Here is a 14791-nt window from a genome sequence, read left to right on the forward strand (position 1 = left end):
GGTGCTCTCCTCTGCGGCGGTGGCAGAGATCTCTGGGAATGTTTAGTCAAAAGAAATCACCAAAGCTGCAGTGATATTAAGTCTTTGTTTATTACTATAGTTCATTAAATGTTGTCCGTAACGTTACGAAGCACCTGCTGTCATGTCTGATTTTTATTGTATATATCCTCCCACGCCTAGATTAGTTTTGGCAAGCTTTTAGTCCTCTGTGGTTTTATTTATACTAAATACTTCCTTCAAACTATCATTTGGTTCCCATTCAAAAGGAAAAGAAGTTCTGAGATTTCTCCCCTCTGTCCTTTCCAGGATTGATTTCGCTGAACTGGGACGTCTCGCCGTGGGATGCTGGGGTGCCTGGTGGGGGACGGGGTGCCCGACCCGGGCTCTTGGCCAGTGGCTGGCTCGTTTCACGGACCGCAGGGGAGGCTTTACTGGCCACAGCCCTGCAGCTGCGTGCCCCTTTGATGGAGGAATCGAAGGCTTTGGCTCTTCTGCTGGCCTGACGCAGGTCCCGCCCGGAGCCGGGCAGTGTGTCCAGCCCCTCCTGGCTGCCCCAGAAGCGCTTTGGCTCGAGCGGAGCTGCCCGATGCCCGAGTCAGCCTCTGTGGGTCTCCCCTTTGCGTGTCCTTTGTCAGCTCCTGGAGGAGAGAGAGGTCCACCCTCACCAGCCCCGTGGTGCGGTGCCTTTGTCCCCCTCCAGTTGGGGTGCGCAGCCCATTCGTGACGTGCTGCAGCCAGACCCTGAGCTCCAAACTGCAAAGTTTTGGAACCCCAGAGAAGGGTCCGAGTGTGCTCTGGAGCTTTTTTGCAGGTACCTTCCCCCCTGCCCTCTGTTGCCAAAAAAAGGCGATACCTTGGGTGGGGGGGGAGGTTTCCCTGGGATGGATTTGCTAATTCCAAGTGTTAGAGTGAGTACTGGCATCTTAGAGAGGGAAAAATCCTTATAATACATGTGTCGTGAGAATTTCTAAGTCAACACTTCAGTGTTCAAACTGCAGCGTGCGAGGTGCCAGCCGCGGGGGGAGAGAGGCCGGCGCTTTCCATACATTTACTTAGTTTCTGCCCATTATCTGTCTTCGTCTCCCTCCTCCTGGTCTGGCCAATTCTTCCCTCCCGGTGTTTCACTGCTGATGGGAATAGTATGTGCCAGTCCCCATGAAGATCCAAGTCTAGACGTCCATCCTCCTTTAGAAAACATCTGAAGTCAAGGACGTGCATCCCTACGAGTGAGGGAAACAGCTTTAATTTTTTTTACATTTCCAATACTAGATGCAAACCCAAAAATAGAACCAAAAAAGTTTCTTTGAAACATCCCTCCCTCTTCTCCGGCCTGACAGCCTTCAAGTTTCTCGAGGGAGGTGTGTTGTCAACTCAAGGCCACCGGTTTTTAAAAGGGAGACGCCGTCCTCCCCTCCCGCCCCAGTGCTCTGAGATGTGCGTGAGCCGCTCAAGCGACTGCCTGGGGAGGAGCTGAAGTGGGACCATGAGGGCTGTTCTTGGGGTGCTTTTGCCCTGCCTGGTGCTGCTGCTCCCCTCCGCAGCCCTGCCCAGGAAGGGGAGCGCGGGGGAAAGGCTTTCGGAGGAGCTGGGACTGGAAGCGGGGGAGAGCGAGAGAGAAAACGTGAGTTTACAGGAAAGAGCGAGACCCAGCTCGGCGGCAAGATCCAGGATGGCTGTGGCTACTCGCCTCTTTTCTAAGCCTGACCCAGGAGAAAGGTGCCTCCAGGGGATGGCTGAGGATGGGGCCGTCAGCTGGGCCAGCTCCAGCCTGCACCCGTGGCCACTGGGGGGGCTGGAAGGGCCCGTGTGCAGGGTGAAAATGGACCAGGACGGGCCGACCCCGAGGCACCTGGAAGTTGTGGGTGTTCTCACCCACTACGAAAGCACCTTCATCAAGCTGTTGAGGCAAGGCAGCAGCTGGGACGGAAGCCACCTGGAGACCTTCGGGCTCTGCCCGGCCGGGGCGGCGGGTGCCGCTCTCCATCCCCTCAAGCGCATCCACGCGCACGTGCTGGAGCCGGGGCAGGACCGATTCCTCGTGCTGCATCTGCAGGAAGGTTGGTGCGAAACCCCCGCGCCCGAGCCTGGCTTCGGGCAGGCCGACGCTGTTTCCTTGCCCTAAATCAGACATTTAAACACAGAATTAAATGGGCGGGGTTGGGTTCCTTTGAAAATTAGGCAAGCGGTGCCGTAAAATGTCTTTCCGGGTACATTTTTAAGAAGCTTTGGTAGTGATGACAGCTGGTGTGCAGCAGGGTGCCTTGTCCCAGCCCGTGGCTAATGCCCAGGTGCCGCAGTCTCGGCGGCGTCTGCTCTGCTTTGGAGATTACGAGTGTTTCTCACTTTCTGCCTTAATGACGTGGGTTCGGGCCCCGTCCCAACTTTGCCCAATGGGGAAAAGTGAAGAGAGGGTCGGACAGGTGGATCTGGCCGCTCCTCCTGTGGGGTGAGCCCCGGCTGCTCGCGGTCGGCTGCAGCACATGCCGGGCTCTGGCGCTCGGTGCCGCCGGGGAGCGCGGGGTCCAGCTGCCCTGTAGGGAACACAGCAACGTGCACCCCGCCGTCCCGCCGCAGTGGTGAGTGCAGTGCGCGAGGGACGGCACCCTGGCTGACCCCTCGGGTTTAATCCTCTGTAGCAAGAGGGTCACGGTTGTTCCTCTCTTGAAATCTCTTCCTCCCCTCCTGGATTTTGGGTTTTTGGCTGAACTCGCCGGTGCTGGGCAGGTGGAGAAGTGGCATTTCCCCAGGCAGCGCTGCTGGCTGCGACGCAACGGCCGCAATGTCCCCGAGCCACCGGTGGAGCTGCCGTGGGAGAAGAGAATTCCATGGGGATCTGCCCGTGAAAATTTGCCAGAGCCGCTCCGGGAGCGAGGCAGCCCCCGGCTCGCTGGGGTTTGCCCCATTGACCCCCTCCCTGAACCCAGAAAGGGGATTTGCTGGGTCCCCCCACCCTGTTGGCTCCTGGGTGCTCTGGCCACCGCGTGGGGCCGGTGCTCGGCCCGAAGCCCCTTCCTCACCCATCGCCCTCCGGGATGCCCACAGCCACCGGAGGGGAGATTCACCCCGCTCTGTCTTCTCCTCTCCAGTGCAGTGGGAAGCCCAGGCCAAGCTGTCGTTCAAGCTGGTTTTCCAGGCGGAGGTGGGCCGGTCGCTGGGAGAGCTGCGGGTGGCTTTGCTGCTCTTCTACCTGGGCCGGCGAGAGGGGCCGGGGGCCGGGCACCGGGAGGAGCTGCTGGCCACGGGCACAGGGCTGGCACGGGAGCAGGTGGGTGGCCGTGGCTGGGGGGGTCCAGTCCTGGGTGCAGGGAAGGTGGGAGGGGGGTGTCTGAGCTCTGCTGGCCCAGCACCTTTGCCATCCCCTCCAGTCACTTTTCCATCCCCTTCCAGTCCTTTTCCCATCCTTTCACAGTCCCTTCACCATCCCCTCCCAGTCCCTTTGCCATCCCCTCCCCAGTCCCTTTACCATCTCCTTCCAGCACCTTTTCCATCCCCTCCCAGCCCCTTTCCCATCCCCTCCCAGTCCCTTTGCCATCCCCTTCCCAGTCCCTTTACCATCTCCTTCCAGGATCTTTTCCATCCCCTCCCGGTCCTTTTCCCATCCCCTCCCAGTCCCTTTCCCATCCCCTCCCAGTACCTCTGCCATCCCCTCCCCAGTCCCTTTACCATCTCCTTCCAGCACCTTTTCCATCCCCTCCCAGTCCTTTTCCCGTCCCCTCCCAGTCCCTTTCCCGTCCCCTCCCAGCATCCCTGCCCTGTCGCACCCTCCCGCCGGGCCGAGCCGTGCCTGAAGATGGTGCTGTTGCCCTGTCCCCAGCTGCCGGCAGGGCCGGAGGGACGGCCCGGGGTCCCCAGCCCCTCCTGGGGGTCCCGGCTCCCCGGGGCTCTGCAGCCTCCCCGGGGGCGGCAGCCGCGGCCCCGCTGCCGGGAGAAGCGGGTCTGGGGCCGCTCGGGGCTCTTTGCCCACCCGGGGGTCCCCCCTGCCCCCCACGGCCCCCCGAGCAGCTCTGGGGCTGGGGGGGAGCCCCCCTGCCCGCTCTGCTCCCGGTGGTCCCGAGCCTCCCACTTCGCTGCACCCCGGGCCACCGCGGACTGGGTGACCCGGAGCCAGCGGGGACCACAGCGGGGGGCTCATTTGGGTGTCCTCCCCCCGTGACGCCTCACCCACGGCCTCGGTGGGTCTTTCGCCTCCCTGCAGAGCCTCTGCCTCGCCAGGGACACCCAGTACCTGGTCCTGGGAGCCACCGTAGCATCCGTCGCCCGCAGCAGCGAGCAGCTCAGCTTCCAGGCTTCCCTGGCCATCAGGCGTCGCGGGGACGGAGGTAGGGACACGGGGAGCCCGCGGCGGTGGGGGACACCGGTGTCCGTGCCCTCTGCATCCTGCCTTGGGCATTTGGGATCCTCCCAAGCCCGTCTGTAATGAGCCTGTCCCTGACCGCCATCCTCCCCACCGGCTCCTCTCGTCACCAGGTGCCCCCCTGTCCCCCACGGAGACCCAGCAGCTCCTTTTTGGCTCCGATGACAAGTGCTTCACCAGGATGACCCCCGTGCTGCTCCTGCTGGCCAAGTCACGGTGGGAGGAGGAAGAGGAGGTGGCTTTGGCCCCTTCTTCCTACCTCTCTGCCGACGGGGTGGTGGACATGGCTCCGTACCCGCAGCTCAGGTCCGTGGCCCTGGCCGCAGCCGTGGAGAAACGCAGGGGCTGGGAGCTGGGGGGAGAAAGGGGCAGCCCCAGCCCTTCTGCCGTGGGTCAGCGGTGGGACGATGTGGGGCAGGGACCCCTGGGGTACAAGGGGACCCTGTGACCCTCGCTGTGTTCTCCTCGCAGCCCACCCCAGGCTGGGACGGAGGAGCTGCTGTCCCCCACCGCCCCGAGCCAAGCCAACGCTTCGTCCCCAGCGCCCGGCAGCAGCAGCGGCCAGTTCCTGGGCATCCTCACCCAGTTCATCCACCGGGTCCTGAGCCCCTCCAGCGAGCTGCCCCCCCAGCCCAGCTCCCGCCACTGGCTGGACTTCCAGGTGATGGAGACCCTCCCTCACCAGCTGCTCAACCTGTCGGAGGAGGCGGCGCTGGAGCGGCTGGTGCAGTCGGAGGAGCCCTCGGTGCTGCTTTTCCCCCAGGACAGCGGAGCCGTGCTGGAGCAGCACTTGGGGGACTGGCAGCCGGAGGGGACCGTGCTGCAGCTGCTGATGGGCAAGCTGCAGGCGGTCATCCAGGAGCTGAGGGACATCCCGGCTTTCCAAGCCAACACGGGGCTTTTCCAGCATCTCCTGAGCTTCTGCTACTACCCGCCGGGGCCGGGAGAGGGTCAAGCCGTTGAGCGGCCGCCCGGCTCTGGGAAGCTCCACGCGCTGCTGCTGCTGAAGGCCCTGCAGACGGTGCGGGCGCGTTGGCAGGAGCGGCGGAAGGTGCTGCGGCAGAACCGCAGCGCGCGGCACCAGGCCCACTGCCGCCTGCAGGAGCTCACCATCGACCTGCACGACCGCAAGTTCATTGTCATGCCCACCATCTACGCGGCCAACAACTGCGAGGGTCCCTGCAAGCTGCCCCTCTCCACCCGCGTCCCCAGCTTCTACTCGCACACGGTGCTGCTGCTGGGCATGCAGGAGCGGGGCTCACCCCTCCAGCGGGCTCCCTGCTGCGTGCCCGTCCGCTACTCCGACCAGCTCATCATCAGCCTCTCCGCGGAGGGGCTGGAGGTCCGCAAGTTCCCCAACATGGTGGCAGAGGAGTGCGGCTGTCGGTAGAGCTGTGCCCCCCCCCGCCGCCTCCCCGCTCGCCCTGGCCCTGCTCCCGCTCCGTTTCGCCCTCGCAGCCGGGGAGCTGGTGCTTTTCTCGCCGAGACGGGAGCTCCCCGCCTCTCCTTTCCCCGCGGTTTGGCTCGTTAGTATCGCTCTGGTTCTGGGTTCTGCAGCCGTGCCGGTCCCTGGGGGCTGCTCCACAGCCCGGCATTGCCCCACGCTGGCTCCCGACGCTGGGATGCCCCAGGTGCCCATGGGGCTGTGCCGCAGCGTGGCTCCGACCCCGTGGCGGGGCTTGGGCTGGATGCGGCACCGCAGGAGGGCAAGGCTTGGCTGATCCGTCCAGGATCGCGCTGATTTATCCCTTGCCTTCTGCTCCTGTCGCGGCTGGGCAGGGCAGACGTTGCTTCTTCCAAGTTCCCCCCTTGCAGCATCCTCTGGCCATTTCCCAGCCCTCGGCCTGTCTCTAAGCCCCCGCCGGCCACGTGGCTCCACCTGCGAAAGCAGAACAAGAGGCAAAAAATCCCCCAAAGCGGAGACCAGCTTTGCCTTTCCCTGACCTGTGTGAGCCAGGGGCCATGGAGAGCCGCTGGTGGTGGCTCGGGGCTCCCTGCTGGGTCCCGTCTGCGTCGCCCCCCACTGACCCCACTCCCAGGGGGCTGCCAGAGCGGGGGACGAGGGGAGGGAGGGCTGAGAGAGGGGAGCGATCCTGTTACACCTCCCGGGCTGCTCACGCCATTAATAGGAGAGGCTGCAAACGGCTGCCAAAGCACCTGCTCCGCGTCCCCGCCGGCGTCAGCACGGAGCCCGCCTGCCCCCGGATCATCTTCCCAGCTCAGCCCGGCCCCTCCGCAGGGTCCGATGCCCTGGAAAGCAGCTCCTGGGCTCGTCCCGGCTGCAGCCCCGCCGGTGCTGGGAGCTTTGGTGCTTTGCAGTGTCCCCACGGGGCTGGCGGGGGCACAGCACACACCGGGCCCATCCCGTAGCCCACACAGGGATCCACTAGCCCTGAGCCCCTGTGTGCTGGGGATGGGGGTGGGAGGGCACAGAAAACACACAAACATAACCAGGGCCAAGATCTTTTCTTGTTTTGTTTTTGGTTTTTTTTTTCTTTAAAACATTCAATTTAATACCTTATTAAAAATGAAAATAGTTTATTTTAACCTCTATTGATTTAGCAAATACTGAAACCTGCCGTGGGTTGGGGCTGTGAACGTCTCCTGTAGTTGCTACAGCGCTGCGTGATATTGCACTTGTGTTCCGTTCCTAAAAGCGACTCTGGGAAGGGAAGGCCCGAAGGGATCCCCGGGTGATGGGCTCTCCAGCCCTCTTGTGTTACCAGCAAGCTTCGCATCACCCCGCAGCGATGGCACCGGGGTCCGGCGAGGTCATTCCCCCAACATCCCTCCGAGGACGGCTGCAGCCTGGCTTCCTTAACCCCGAATCCACTTCTCTCTTGATTTGCTTTAAATAAAACCATTAACTGAAGCGAAGAGCTACACAGTCTGGAGCCAAACTCTGTTCACGGGGATCCCTGTGCCCACTGCGCCGCCCCGATGCCTCGGGGACCGCGAGTGAAAAACCAGCTGCAAGGGGGATTTTTGGGTGGGGATGGAGAAATAGCATGAAGCCCAGACGAAGACGCTCCTTCCCCCGGTCCTTTCAGGTTGCCTTTGTGCGTTTAATCCAGGGGGGCCCAAAGTCCCCGGGGAGGCTTGTGCCAGGCTCTCGGGCCGCTCTGCCGCTGCTCGGCGATCCTGGAGCGCTGCCCGGGGATGGATGTCCCTGGAGAGCAGGCGGGGAGCAGCAGGGTGCCCTTGCCGGGGGCAGCAGCGGGGTTGGACCCCCCTGGATTCAGCATCATCCAGCCCCCCGGTCGCCCCAGCCTCAGTCGCGCCTCTTGCCCTCCCTGTGCCTGGCGGTGCCGTCCTTCCCCGGGGTGGCCACCGGCTCCCAGGGCTTCCTGCCCTTCTGCTGCCGCCAGTCCCGCTTCGGGCTCTCCCTGCCGCCGTCGGTCCTGCCGGGACGGCCCTTCCACCCCTCCTTCCTGGGCTCGTCCCGCTCCCGCCGGCTCTCCTTCCCCTCCCGGCCCCGCTTCCTCTGGGGCTGCTGCTCCGGCTCCCGGGGGGCCCTGGGGGCTCTGCTGGGCTTGTCCCCCTGTGCCCTGTCCTTGGCTCGTGCCTCCCTCCGGCTGCTCCGCTCCGCCTGGGTGGCACGACCCTCCCGGGCCTTCTCCTCCTTCTTCTCTGGCTTCTTCTCCCGGCTCTTCTTCACCTCCATCACAGCTGGTGGCTCCTCGGGGACATCCACAGGCTCTTCATTCTCATTCTCATTCTCATTCTCATTCTCATCCTCATCCTCATCCTCATCCTCATCCTTTGGTGTTGAGCGGCCAAACCACTTCTTGAAGATCCAGGGCTCTGCCTGGGGGGCGACAGAAGGGACCAGGCAGAGGTGATGCAGCCCAAGCGACTGGGACCTCTCTCCATCTCTCCCGCCATGGATGAGATGCTCCCCCCTGAGGAAGCTGCTTCTCCCCCCACCCTGGACCCGTACCAGGTTGCTGTCAGCCTCGTCGTCATCATCGCCGTCATCACCACCATCATCGTCACCATCACCGGCCTCGAACATGCTGCTCTCTGGCTGGGCAGGCTGGGCAGTCACCACTTCTTGGACCTCCTCCTCCTTGGCACTGACCACCTCTGGGAGGGGAGAGGGACAGGCCACCCTCAGCCGGGGACAAGGCTGTTCGGGTGCGATGTCCCAGCCATGGGGTGCCAGGACCACCCCACCCTGGGACGTGTCCCCGTCTTGGGGATCGGGGCAGCCCGGAGCATCCGAACCCACCGTGAAGGGGAGGCGGTGGAGGGTCCTGCCTGCCACGGCTGATTCCCTCCCTGGAGCATGGCGCTGGAAGAGAGGAGGGAGAGGAGGGAGAGGAGGCAGGAGGTGGCAGCAGGGTCTGGCCACCTTGTCCCCCTCCGTCCGGCTCCCGGCTCACCTTGGAGCACCTGGAAGGTGACACTGAGCAGGGCGACGACGGAGGCCACCAGGATGCACTTGTTGAGGGTGAGCCCTTCCCAGAGGAGCGGCTCCTCCGCGGGGTCCAGGCTGGGGGGCTCCACCTTCCTCTGCACGGGGAGGCTCCTGGGGACTGGGGAACCCCCAAGGGAAACAGCGTTACTGGGGGAGCTGGGAAGCGGCAAAGGGCTCCGTGCTGGTGGGTTTGGGAAGGACACGGGCAGGGGCAGGAGCTGCCGGCCCTACCGCTGCCAGCATAAGGCGTTTGCACTGCAGGGGTGGGGAAAAGGGTGTCATGGGGGGCTGGGGCTGAGGTGTTTGGGCCACGAGGGCGTTACAGCCCCCTGGGGCTCAAGCGGGGAAAGCCTCTGCCCTGCTCCGTGCTCCTGCCTCTGCAGCTCCCTGCCCGGGGGAGGAGAAGGAGGAGGAGGAGGAGGAGGTGAAGGAGCAGAGTTTGGCAGGTGGATGGGAAGCCCCATCTCCATGTCGCTGGGCTCCCAGGGGACTGTGGAGAGCAGAGCTCATCCCGCCACTGCTCCACGGCCAGACCGTGCTCCTGGGCTGGCCGGGGACACAGGACAGGATCTATGCCTCTGTGACCACCTGGGACCAGGCTGGCCATTTTGGGGCAGAAAAGGGCTTTTCCGCACACCTACCTGGAGGTGCGGTAGCGCTGCCTTTGGCTCCCACCTTCTCCGCCCGCTTCTTCTCCGCCACTTTCTTGTCCACGCTGAGAGGCGCTGGCTCTGGCATGCTCAGCTCAGGCTCGTCCGGATCCTGCTCAGAGACACCAAGCCGGGTCCTCGCCTCCTCTAGCCCCTGCGGGGAAGGGGGCGAGCGTGGCCGGGGGTGTAAGAGCATCGCATGGCCCCGCGGGGAAGGGAAGAAGCGTGGCCGGGCAGGATGGGGGACACGGTGCATGTCTGTGCCCCCTCCCAGAACAAGGGGTGCTCAGGGACCCAGGGGTCCCCTGGGTGCTCCCCGCGTCCCCCAGGGCTGAGCCGATGCCCCTGCTGACCCCCAGACAAGGCTCATCCCCGGCTCCTCCAGCACCCAGCCCCAGTGCGTGTATTTGCATCGACAGCCTTAAAATCACGTTGGGGTGATTTTTTTTTTTTTTTTGGTCTGCTAAGATGGATTTAGCCACTAGCTGGCTCCATGCTGCAGAGCAGGCGCCGGGGTGCGGCTGCTGACCCCCCGGGCTGCGCTTGAGCAAGCCCACCCCAGAGCAGCCCTGGGGCTGGATTCGCCCCCCGATGAGCAGGGTTACGCACACCCGCCGAGGGCAGCGGGACGGATGCAGGGCACGCTGGCTGGTGGGGTCAGGGCACCACGAGGAGGGGGTGCACGCAACGATTTGGGGGTCTGGGCTCGGTGCTGCTGGGGACGGGGGGGTTTGGTGGCCAGGCTGGCTGCTGGTGTGTGTCAGCGGATCGGTGCCCCGAGGGAGAGCTGCCCACCAGCACGGATCAGTGACAGCGACAGCTGAGGGACACGGATTTCGGCTCCCCTGGGACGGACACTCTGCTACACCCTGCAGAGCCCTCCTGGGCGGAATGCCACCGCGGGACAGTCCCCCCCCAGCCCCCGGCCCCGGGGTGCTGCGCACTTACATGGGCTCTACCGCTCTCCCCGTCGCTGCTCACCGGCGCGTCGGCATCTGTTAAAGACAAGCACGGTGCCGTTCATTAGGTGGGAAACACCAGGGGCTGGGGACGAGGTGTCTTCCCGTTGCCACCCAGCCCACAGAGCGGGGACATCACAGCCACGTTTCTCCCGTTAGCGCAGCCGGGTCACCCCTGGAGAGGTTTCAGAAGACAGGCAAAAAGCCACCCGGCCATCGCGGCAAGGTCGGGGTGTAAGAGCGGAACCACACAGGTCTGTGGCTGCTGAGCCCCAAAACATCATGGGACTCAACAGACATGGCTCAAGCCCATATCATCCTGGATGTCCTTGGGGAGCTGCAGCCGAGGGGGACGGTGACCTCCGTGCCGAGACGCACTGAGGGGGACCAACTGCCCAGGGTGCATGTGGACACCCTGAAAACACGTGGCTGGAGGCAGCTCGGGCTGTAGCCAGGACAGTAGGACAAACTCCAGGCACCATGGAGCAACCAGACCTCAAAGAAGACTTCAAGCCACCCAAGAGGACCACGAAGCGCAGGGATGACTCTCGGGGCTTTTCCCAGTTGTGAAGTGGGGGAGAAAACCGGAGGGGTCCCGAGGGCTCTGCAGGGGTTCGACGCAACAAAGGGCTGGGGAGCGTGCTGGGCTCCCTGGGGGTCTCTCTGCCCCTGGCTCCGGGGTGGTCTCTGGGGGGGGGGGAGAATGCACCGACCTGCCCCAACGCCAAGCGGCCTCAGCCCTCCCGGCACCTCCGGGCACAGCCCTCGCTCCGCTGGGATTTGGACGCCGCATCTTTGCAAGCCCTCACCAGAATTTTTGCCCCCTTGGAGCCGGATTTAGTTTATTTTTCCCCCGGTGGAAGAATGAACGCTGAGAAAAACCACCAGCTCCCAGGATGGAATCTAAGACACGATATTGGAAGCAAAACAGGTAAATAAGAGGAAGCCTTTTGGCCGGGGAACCGCGACCTGAAAGGTCTTTGCTTTCAAGAGGAAATAAAAAAAAAGTCTTCGGCTTTGTTTTAGCGATGGTGAGTCTGGTCTTTTCTCTGCTGGGAAGCGAAGGAGCTGCCCCAGGAGTCTCGCATTGGCTCAGGGGGTTCCCAGCCCCAAAGAAACAACAAAGACGGTGAATTTTTCCCTAAAGAGTTTTTCCCCCAGGTGCCTGTCGTGTTTTTGAGCTACACGCTGTTTCTGAGCAAAGATGAGCCCGAGGAAGACGGAGGAGGCGATGAGCCTCCCTTCCTCTTCGCCCTGGCCGTGGCCGATGTCCCTGTGGGGTCGGTGCCGTGCGGGTGCCCCTCGATGTCCGAAGTTGCCTCTTGATTTCACTGCACCGCAAAGAGCCGTCTCTGCCGTGCCGAGCCCTCTCCTGTGGGGCTTCGAACACCGTGGCAGTGGCGCTTGCACGGCCACAGCCGGCACCTCCTGGCCACCGACTCGTGGTGAGGACAAGGTACCTTTTCTCCCGTCCTTCCTGGGCTGCCTCTGAGGGCTCCCCACCTGCCCGGGCAGCTCGTCGGTAGCCTCGGGGCATCCCAAGTCTTTCTCCAACACCTCCCGGGAACCCGCTGCCATGTCACTTCGAGGGACTCTCACTAAACCGAGAGGGATAAAACAAACGGCGGGCGGTCAGCAGTGCCCCGCGGCACACGGCTGTCCTGCCACGGCCTCGCCGCGCTCCCAGATCCCTGGCTGGGCTGTTCCCACACCTCCATCCCTCAGGCTGCACCAGGACGGAGGAGCCCAAAGGAGGAGCCCAAACCGCCTCCAGCCCCCGAGGTGCGTTTCCAGGTTGTGCCACAACGGCTGCAGGGCTCTGTGACAGCCGTGCCGTGGCCGGGCAGGCAGCCATCCTCCCCCTGCAGCGAGCTCCCCGCGGGCGTTAACGCGGTCCCAGAGCCGACCGGCTCCATGCCTGGGGCTGTTCCCCCCGGGGTGGGAGGTGGGGTGGTGCCCCGGCAGAAGGCAGATGCATTTCAGGGCTCTACAGCCCGCGCAGGATCCTCATCCCCAACCAGGACGGGTCATGTCACCCGCAGGACCAGGTTTCCCGGGGCTGGTTCCTATGGGACCAGCTCCAGCACCGACGTACCAAGCAAGCGGCCACTGCCCAGGCCAAGCAGGGCAGGGATGCCCACCAATGCCAGGGATGGCCACCGATGCCAGGGATGGCCACCGATGCCAGGGATGACTTGCCCATGTCACACAGCCCCAAAGCCCAGCTCCAGCCCTTGGCTCACACTGACTCCTGCTCAGGAGCCCTCCCGTACGACCACTCGCCACGTCCATCCCCTCCCCGGCGCTGCCCACGCTCCCACTCCCTCGGACGCCATGCTCCGCATGCCAGATCTTCTCTTAAATGCACAAAACCACAGCCATTCAATGAATAAATCGGCTCTGCTCCGCCGTCGCTGGGACTTTTCCTGCACGAGCTCCCGAGGTTGCCTCTATCGCTGACTCACTTCAAAGAAACTTCCAAAAATAGTCCCCCCGCCTGCCCCGCTCTCCCTGTGCGCGCTCGCATGGCAGCGCCGGGATGGGGCCCATGGCCCCCGACCCACTGCTGGCCGGCAGTGGGGCGAGCACTGCCTTGCGGGCTGTGCCCGTGGGCTGCCCCACGTCCAACTGAAAGGGTTAAAAGCCACAAAAAGTTGTACCTGGTGCTTGACCACCGCGACTGCTGCCTTGCCTCCAGCCCCCCGGCTGGCTCCGGCTCTCCGGGGTAATAAACAGCAACAGCTGCCGGACGGTGCCGGAGCAAAATAGCACCCAATCACCAGGAGCCGGAGCACCCGCTCCTCAGCCCCAGAAAAGGCAGTTTAGCCCCAGGCATCGAAAGCAGGGGCTGCCGCCGGCAAGGCAGGCACAGGGGGATGCGGCTCTCCAGGGGACGCACCTGGGACATGGACTGTCCCTCTGTGAGCGCCGCCGGGTGAGCACGAAGCGGGGAGAAGGGGTCGTTTGCTCCCCAACCCGGGGTCTCTGAGCCAGCTGTGGGATGGACACAGTGCCGGGAATAGAATCATAGAATCATAGGATGGTTCAGGTTGGAAGGGACCTTAAAGCCCACCCAGTGGCACCCCCTGCCCTGGGCAGGGACACCTCCCACCAGCCCAGGTTGCTCCAAGCCCTGTCCAACCTGGCCGTGAACCCCTCCAGGGATGGGGCAGCCACAGCTTCTCTGGGCAACCTGGGCCAGGGGCTCACCCCCCTCACAGCAAACAATTTCTGCCTCACATCTCATCTCAGTCCCCCCTCTTCCAGTTTCAAACCCTTCCCCCTCGTCCCGTGGCTCCCCTCCCTGCTCCAGAGTCCCTCCCCAGCTTTCCTGGAGCCCCTTTAGGGACTGGAAGGGGCTGGAAGGTCTCCCCGGAGCCTTCTCTTCTCCAGGCTGAACCCCCCCCAGCTCTCTCAGCCTGTCCTCCCAGCAGAGGGGCTCCAGCCCCCCCAGCATCTCCGGGGCCCTTTGCTGGACCCTGGATGCAGAGAGGCAGATCAGACACCAGGCACAGTTAAGGAGGTGGTGCAAGAAACAGGAGGAGCAACCCCCTGGGACCAGCAGTGCTTAGACAACCCCAGTGAAAACCACTTTTTTGCCAGTGTTTAGAGCAGGTCCTTTGCTCTCTGGCCCCTCTCTTCCCACAGCCAGGTCCCCAGGGGCTCTGCCACAGCCACTGGCACCTCCTGGGGATGCGGGGAGGGATGTGGTCCTCAGTGCAGCTTCCCGCTCGCAGGAGGTAGCGAGGAGTTGAAGCATCTCTGATTTGGGGAGCCGAAAAGGACCATCGGGCTCCGGCCCTGCCTGTGAAGGTCACCCAGGGTCCCCAGCTCAGCTGGGGCAGGTACAGCCTCAGGCAGAAGTGCCTGTCCCTGAGGTGGTGCAGCCATGGCTGGTACCAGCCCGGATCATCCTGGAGGCATCCTGCCTTGAGGACATCTCTCTTACAGGGCGCCACTTCTGAAAGACTTCAGGATTAAAAAAAAACAACCCCCAAACTGTTGACATTTCACGCCTGCAGTATTAACATTTTTCTTTAGCAGAGATGTGAAAGGGCTTTGATGGCAAGATGTAAAGGAGGAATAAACCGGGCACTGGCATCCCGGAGGGGACTCAGCCTTTTTCCAGGGCTCCGGCCACCCGGTGAGACTGGGTCACGGTCCTGCGTTAGGACCGTTCAGCAAATGAACCCGGGAGCAGCCCTCTGCTTTCCAGGGCAGGGATTTCCCCTCTTTGGCGGAGACAGGACCGAGCACGCCGTGAGCCCTGCTGCGGTACAAAGAACGCGCCGCAGAAGCCGAACGCAGATGGAGGAAGGGATGGAGCCGTAGCCACAGGCCGCCCCCCCACGCCGTGCCAGGGCTGCGGGCGCACACGCCAAAGGTGGTTTTCAGAGTTTTATTCCTG

The 14791-nt window shown here is 63.4% G+C and overlaps 2 protein-coding genes across 3 annotated transcripts; one reads left to right on the top strand and one right to left on the bottom strand.

Moving 5' to 3' along the window:
• The first annotated feature begins 1320 nt into the window (after positions 1-1320).
• AMH (anti-Mullerian hormone) lies at positions 1321-6563 on the top strand. Its single transcript, XM_074565904.1, has 5 exons — positions 1321-2057; positions 3087-3265; positions 4196-4319; positions 4468-4660; positions 4826-6563. The coding sequence occupies exons 1-5, from the start codon at positions 1484-1486 to the stop codon at positions 5742-5744; spliced, it is 1989 nt and encodes a 662-aa protein (XP_074422005.1). The 5' UTR covers positions 1321-1483; the 3' UTR covers positions 5745-6563.
• A 240-nt stretch (positions 6564-6803) lies between these two features.
• On the bottom strand, positions 6804-11976 carry JSRP1 (junctional sarcoplasmic reticulum protein 1). Of its 2 annotated transcripts, none has more exons than XM_074565907.1 (7): positions 11844-11976; positions 10373-10419; positions 9416-9536; positions 8740-8892; positions 8586-8648; positions 8295-8440; positions 6804-8162 (listed from the first exon to the last, which is right to left on the bottom strand). In XM_074565907.1, exons 1-7 carry the CDS (start codon positions 11959-11961, stop codon positions 7626-7628), a joined length of 1185 nt encoding a protein of 394 aa, XP_074422008.1. In that variant the 5' UTR covers positions 11962-11976; the 3' UTR covers positions 6804-7625. The 2 variants fall into 2 exon arrangements, with proteins under 2 accessions (XP_074422008.1, XP_074422006.1); XM_074565905.1 differs by having other exon boundaries at positions 9416-9578.
• Positions 11977-14791: the final 2815 nt, after the last annotated feature.

Source organism: Larus michahellis, chromosome 23, assembly GCF_964199755.1.
Source record: "Larus michahellis chromosome 23, bLarMic1.1, whole genome shotgun sequence".
NCBI lineage: Eukaryota > Metazoa > Chordata > Aves > Charadriiformes > Laridae > Larus > Larus michahellis.

What these genes read in the sequence shown, in the direction of transcription:
- AMH (XM_074565904.1), top strand. Translation starts at nt 1,484, where the DNA reads ATGAGGGCTGTTCTTGGGGTGCTTTTGCCCTGCCTGGTGCTGCTGCTC. An exon ending in CGTGCTGCATCTGCAGGAAG is followed by an intron (nt 2,058 to 3,086) that starts GTTGGTGCGAAA and finishes TCTCCTCTCCAG; the next exon opens with TGCAGTGGGAAGCCCAGGCC. An exon ending in CAGGCGTCGCGGGGACGGAG is followed by an intron (nt 4,320 to 4,467) that starts GTAGGGACACGG and finishes TCTCGTCACCAG; the next exon opens with GTGCCCCCCTGTCCCCCACG.
- JSRP1 (XM_074565905.1), bottom strand. Translation starts at nt 11,961, where the DNA reads ATGGCAGCGGGTTCCCGGGAGGTGTTGGAGAAAGACTTGGGATGCCCC. An exon ending in GGGAGAGCGGTAGAGCCCAT is followed by an intron (nt 9,579 to 10,372) that starts GTAAGTGCGCAG and finishes CCTTCCCCGCAG; the next exon opens with GGGCTAGAGGAGGCGAGGAC. An exon ending in CAGCGCTACCGCACCTCCAG is followed by an intron (nt 8,893 to 9,415) that starts GTAGGTGTGCGG and finishes GGGGTTCCCCAG; the next exon opens with TCCCCAGGAGCCTCCCCGTG.